The 6,103-nt window shown below is 44.5% G+C and overlaps 1 protein-coding gene across 1 annotated transcript; it reads left to right on the top strand.

Moving 5' to 3' along the window:
* Positions 1 to 2,365: 2,365 nt before the first annotated feature.
* LOC136351802 (uncharacterized) lies at positions 2,366 to 5,509 on the top strand. The gene is made up of 5 exons (XM_066304159.1): positions 2,366 to 2,442; positions 2,583 to 4,201; positions 4,679 to 4,830; positions 4,921 to 4,984; positions 5,133 to 5,509. The coding sequence occupies exons 2-5, from the start codon at positions 3,998 to 4,000 to the stop codon at positions 5,148 to 5,150; spliced, it is 438 nt and encodes a 145-aa protein (XP_066160256.1). The 5' UTR covers positions 2,366 to 2,442; positions 2,583 to 3,997; the 3' UTR covers positions 5,151 to 5,509.
* The last annotated feature ends 594 nt before the right edge of the window (positions 5,510 to 6,103 follow it).

The raw sequence follows: 6,103 nt of genomic DNA, 5'->3' as shown, positions 1-6,103 counted from the left end.
CGTCACCTATAATGGGCCTATGGACTTGTAACTTCATCTGGGACCCCAGCCCAAGTGGGGCCCATGTGGGGTGCGCCCCAACCAGGTGGAGCACGACCCTAGGGACCCCTTGATCGTCCTCCCACCACCTTGAATGGCTAGGTACCCCTTCATGGTTTTTCGGGTTTTGTTTAGATTAAAGTTTAGCTTTGCTACTTTGCTGTGTAATACCGTGATCGGTTAGATCGCTGGTTTGCTCGTTTCGAAAACCCAACTTATCATTTATATTTGATTCATATTTGTAATTCAGATTACTTTTATCTTGCTCTTGCTTGTTTCTTCGAGCTTGTGGGAATAAAGTTGATCTACATCGGCAAGTTCAACAACCCACGGAGAGGTATGTCAATATGATGAGGACATCAACACCATCGATACATCCACGTCCCCACAAGTACAACTTCATGGTCCTATTACCCGCACTCGTGCACGTAAACTCAACTATCATGTGAGTTCTTTCTTGAGTTCATGTTCCTCTTCTTTATACCCCGGAGACGCGTGCACTCTTGTTTTACTTAGTAACGATGGAGAGGATCCAAAGGGGATAGGATTCGCATGGGGTGGATTCGGACTGCAGGATAGCGCCAACTTCTGACGGCCACCACGACTTTATGCAAACTCTGATTTGGGCATGCAAGTACTTCATGGAAAGCTCATCAATTCTACTTTCAGAAGAATCCAGCCACATGTCCATATCTGTTCTAGGGCGGTCGCAATTGTCGTTTTACTCCCGACTGTTTTCTATCCACGGTGTTGCGTCACCTCTTTTGGCCCAATGGGTTGTGTATTATAAAGTTAGGCCCATTAGGGGCGTGTCCTAGGGTTGGAGCACGACCTTGTGGTCGTTCTTCCCCTCTTCTTATACCTCTAGCCGCCGCCAAGATTACTCGGGTTTTGATTATAGTGTTAGCTACTTGCTACCTGCTCGCAGCGCGCGTGGTGGCTAAACCGCCTATCTGCCAATAATCGGAACTCTTCCATATTGTGTTTTTGATAGTGAAACTTACATCTTCATCTAGCAATTCAGTGCTTGTTCTACTTGTTCTTGCTTGTTCTTCGATTGCTTGCAGGACGAGTGCCCTCGTGGCCGGGTTGACGCGCACCACAAGTTCGCGGCGACCATTGGAGACGGTGTATCAGTTGCTAAAACGCAGCGTCCTTGGACGGTTGTAGTCGGGCCGGGAACGTCATCTTCATCCAATCGAGTTATCCCCCACCTCTCATCGAAAGATCGGGACACAAACCCTAGCGGGTTCACATCATGTGGTATCAGAGCGTGGTTGATCGATGAGAGATTTTACCCTTCCCTTCGTCGTTTAATTTTTTTTTCCCTATAGTCTAGAAAAAGGCAACAAAAAAATATAGTATATTAGTTTTCCCGTGATCCTATAACCCTTGAGCATTTTTTTTACTAGTATTGCTTAGTTAGGGCTTGTTGAGTTTTCGATTGCATCGGTTGTGTTAGTTTGCTGGTCTTAGTGTGAAGGCGATTAGAGTTTCGAGTTCTTGCCACCGCACATCGCCATCCTCATCACCGCCGTCATCCATCATCACTTTTGCCGTCATCACCGCCATCGCAGTCACCCACCAAGTCCCTTTCCATTTGTGTTTGATCTGTTGCCGCTAGTGATTGTGAGTTGCCCTTCATCCTGCCACCACTAGAAAGGAAATAGAACCATGATTCGAGTGACCTTCCATAAAACAGTCATATCTTTTTCATACGTACTTGCAATTAGGCATATAATATATCCACGGACATCTACAGAAAAAGTTACATCTGTTTCTCCCCCGCTTCACCAGGTTTGGCAAATTTAAAATTGCCAAATTCCGCTTGCAAAATTCTGTTTTTGTGGCGAGAAGCTTCGGGACCTATTCGGATAGAACCTTGAAAAAAATTATATATGCTTCATATTGTGTCCGTTTGAGCTGAGAATTTATGTGGTTGGTTCTAGTGTGCTCCTGGTTGTGGAAAAAAATAAAAAAAATAATAAAAAAAGTCGCTTCTCTCTCCTCAGCACTAGAGAGAGAAAGCAAAGAAAAAGGAGCCGACTCGTGAGCACATCCCACCATTCCCCTTTGTCACCACCTTCCACCGTTCCCTGTTATCACCACCATTTTCTTGTTATCGTTGCTATTTGGGTTTGTGTTTTGTGGCGTCCTTTGTGGTTAGGCTCGCGTCTCTACTTCGACTAGCCTAGGAACAGCACTGTACACTATACCCTTGAGTGATTATTCAACTTGCTTTGGCTAACATGGTTTCTAGTTTTCTCTTGAGCATTGCTTTTAGCCCACCGACAGCTCCACCACAAACTTGACTACAACTTGACAGGTCTTGTTGCTACAGCACCGATACACCTCGTTCCACGGTTGCTGACTTGTGGGTTGCCGTCCCCTCCCGTGGGCAAGGTAAGAACTGGTAAGAGCTTGTGAGATAGGCTGCGAGTAAACTGAGAGTGAGCGTCTTGCAAAATCTACATCCCAATAGTTGTAGGGCTTATATTACATCCTCTGTTGTTTTGTTGTCCTTGTTTTGTAAACCATGGCAGGTCCAGAGGATATAGACGAGGAGGGTGCATCTCATTCCCCAAGCACCAAAGGCATCATACAATATTTTACAAGGCAAGTGAAGCAGCACACAAAAGGACTTGATGCAGATTTTTAGGTGACAAACGAGAAGATTGGACAATTGGAGTCCACGCAGATCACCACCAACACCAAGCTTACAGGGTTGGAGACATCAGTCGCCCGCATTGACACTAGCCTTGCTGCTCTTGTGAGCCATTTTGATGCTCTCAATGCCAGAGGCAATGGTGGGCGTAATGAAGATGACATTGACGGTGAGTATGTCGAGGATAATTTGGAGGATGAATATATTGCTGACATTGAACAAGATGATCAAGATGCTCGTGATCATCGACGGCTACGCAACAATCGTCGAGGTATGGGTGGTCACCGCCGACGCGAGGTACGCAACAATGATGATGCTTTTTCTAAAATTAAATTTAAGATACCTCCTTTTGATGGAAAATATGATCCTGATGCGTACCTTTCTTGGGAGATTGTTGTTGACCAAAAGTTTGCATGCCATGAATTTCCTGAGAACACTAGAGTTAGAGCTGCTACTAGTGAGTTCACTGATTTTGCTTCGGTTTGGTGGATAGAACATGTCAAGAAAAATCCTAATAACATGCTACAAACTTAGGATGCTTTGAAACGGGTCATGCGGGCTAGATTTGTTCCTTCTTACTATGCACGTGACTTGCTGAATAGGTTGCAGCAATTGAGACAGGGTACAAAAAGTGTAGAGGAATATTATCAGGAGTTACAAATGGGCTTGCTTCGTTGTAATTTAGAGGAAACTCAGGATGCTGGTATGGCTAGATTTTTGGGTGGTTTAAACCACGAGATTTATGACATCGTAGACTACAAATATTACACTAATATGACCCGATTGATTCATCTTGCTTGTAAGGCTGAAAGGGAAGTGCAAGGACGATGTGCTAGTGCCAAGGCTAATTTTTCTGCAGGCAAAACTACATCATGGTAGACACGCACCACTCCTCCGACCGGTCATACTACTTCCCCATCTTCCACACCCACATCCAGTCGAGCAGCACCTCCTCCATCCAGTGACAAGTCACGTGGCCCTGCTGTTAACTCAGCGACAAAGACTACTTAGCTAGCAGCAAATGCTTCTTCAATGGCATCCACGGGCAGAACAAGAGATGTTCAGTGCCACTGTTGAGAGGTCTTTGGGCATGTGCAGCGTGACTGCCCTAGCAAACGAGTTTTGGTAGTAAAAAATGATGGTGAGTACTACTCTGCTAGTGATTTCGATGAGGATACACTTGCTTTGCTTGCGGCTAACCATGCAGATAATGAGCCACTTGAAGAGCATATTGGGGCTGAAGATACGGATCGCTATGAGAGCCTCATTGTACAGCGTGTCCTCAGCGCACAAATGGAGAAGGTGGAGCAAAATCAGCGACACACGTTGTTCCGAACAAAGTGTGTCATCAAAGAGCGTTCTTGCCGCATGATCATTGATGGAGGTAGCTGCAACAACTTGGCTAGCAGCGAGATGGTGGAGAAGCTTGCACTTAGCACCAAACCGCACCCACATCCATACTACATCCAAAGGCTGAACAACAGTGGCAAGGCCAAGGTAACAAAACTGGTGCACGTTAATTTTGCAATTGGAAATTACCGTGATGTTGTTGAATGTGATGTTGTGTCCATGCAAGCATGTAATATTCTGTTAGGTAGACGTTGGCAATTTGGTAGGGATTTTATGCAACATGGTAGGTCAAACCAGTACTCTTTTATGTACCATGGTAAGAAAATTGTGTTGCATCCCATGTCTCCTGAAGATTTTTTGTGTGATGATGTTGCTAAGGCTGCCAAATCCAAATCTGGGAGTGATAAAAATGCCCAATCTGATGGAAAGAATTATGAGAAAATCAATTTGAAAACCAAATGCTTACTTGGTACTAAATCGGATATTAATGAATTGATTGCATCACCTTCGGCCGCCTATGCTTTAGTATGAAAAGATGCTTTGATTTCACTTCATGATATGCAGCATTGTTTGCCCCCTGCTGTTGCTAACATTTTGTAGGAGTACTCTGATGTGTTTCTAAAGGAAGTACCACCGGGGCTGCCATCGGTGCGTGGAATTGAGCATCAAATCGACTTGATCCCAGGTGCTTCCCTACCCAACCGTGCGCCATACCGAACCAACCCTGAGGAAACCAAAGAGATTCAACATCAAGTTCAGGAATTTCTTGATAAAGGGTACGTATGCGAGTCTCTTAGTCCATGTGCGGTTCCGGTGATTTTGGTACGAAAGAAAGATGGATCACGGAGTATGTGTGTTGATTGTAGAGCTATTAATAACATTACCATTAGATGGATCATGGCGTTAGATGATTCCTTCCCCTCAGCGCAGGTACCCCCGGGCCCATATCGCCGACAATCTTGATCATTTGCGTGATGTTTTTAATGCTCTTTCTGATGCACGTTTATTTGGTAACCTTAAGAACTGCACCTTTTGCACAAATTGAGTTTCTTTTCTTGGCTATGTTGTAACTCCGCAGGGGATTGAGGTTGATTAAGACAAGGTAGAGGCAATTCAGAGTTGGCCGACTCCTAAAACGGTCTCACTGGTGCGAAGCTTTTTAGGACTCATGGGGTTCTATCGCCGCTTTGTGCAGGATTTCAGCACCATTGCTGCACCATTGAATGAGTTTACAAAGAAGGGAGTACCATAAGTTGACCCATGCACCTCTCCTCCAACTTCCCGATTTTAATAAGACTTTTGAACTTGAATGTGATGATAGTGGTATTGGATTGAGTGGTGTTTTGCTACAAGAAGGAAAACTTGTTGCATATTTTAGTGAAAAGTTGAGTGGGCCTGTTCTGAATTAATCTACTTATGATAAGGAATTGTATGCTCTTGTGTGAACTTTAGAAACATGGCAGCATTATTTGTGGCCCAAGCTATGCATTCCAGCTAGCTCTGTTCGCTTGTAGTTGTTGCAGGAAGCGCATGGAGGTGGTTTGATGGGATATTTTGGTGCAAAGAAGATGGAGGACATCCTTGCTGGTAATTTCTTTTGGCCAAAGATGCAAAGAGACGTGGAGAGGTTCGTTGCTCACTGCATTACATGTCAAAAGGCTAAGTCACGCTTAAATCCACATGGTTTGTATATACCTCTCCCTGTTCCTACTATTCCTTGGGAAAATATTTCAATGGATTTTGTGTTAGGATTGCCTAGGACCAAGAAGGGACGCGATAGCATTTTTGTGGTTGTGGATAGATTTTTTAAAATGACACATTTCATACCATGTCACAAAACTGATGAAGCTCTTCATATCGTTGATTTGTTCTTTCGAGAAATTGTTCGCTTGCATGGTGTGCCAAACACAATTGTTTCTGATCGTGACACTAAATGATGTGCTCGAGGGTGTCCCGATCTTTCGATGAGAGGGATAAGTCGATTGGATGGAGTGACATTGGCGATCCAACTACAACTATCCAGGGATGTTGCGCCTTAGCAATCGTTAC

Source organism: Oryza sativa, chromosome 9 (assembly GCF_034140825.1).
Source record: "Oryza sativa Japonica Group chromosome 9, ASM3414082v1".
In the NCBI taxonomy this organism is placed as follows: Eukaryota; Viridiplantae; Streptophyta; class Magnoliopsida; order Poales; family Poaceae; genus Oryza; species Oryza sativa.
Note: the sequence above shows the minus strand (reverse complement) of the source record. Positions and strands in the feature narration are given on the sequence as shown.

Bases quoted from the DNA above. Each gene is read 5' to 3' on its own strand.
- LOC136351802 (XM_066304159.1), top strand. From the start codon at position 3,998: ATGGAGAAGGTGGAGCAAAATCAGCGACACACGTTGTTCCGAACAAAG. The intron at 4,202-4,678 runs GTAACAAAACTG...GTGTTTCTAAAG, and splicing joins ACAACAGTGGCAAGGCCAAG to GAAGTACCACCGGGGCTGCC. The intron at 4,831-4,920 runs GTACGTATGCGA...TGTTGATTGTAG, and splicing joins CAGGAATTTCTTGATAAAGG to AGCTATTAATAACATTACCA.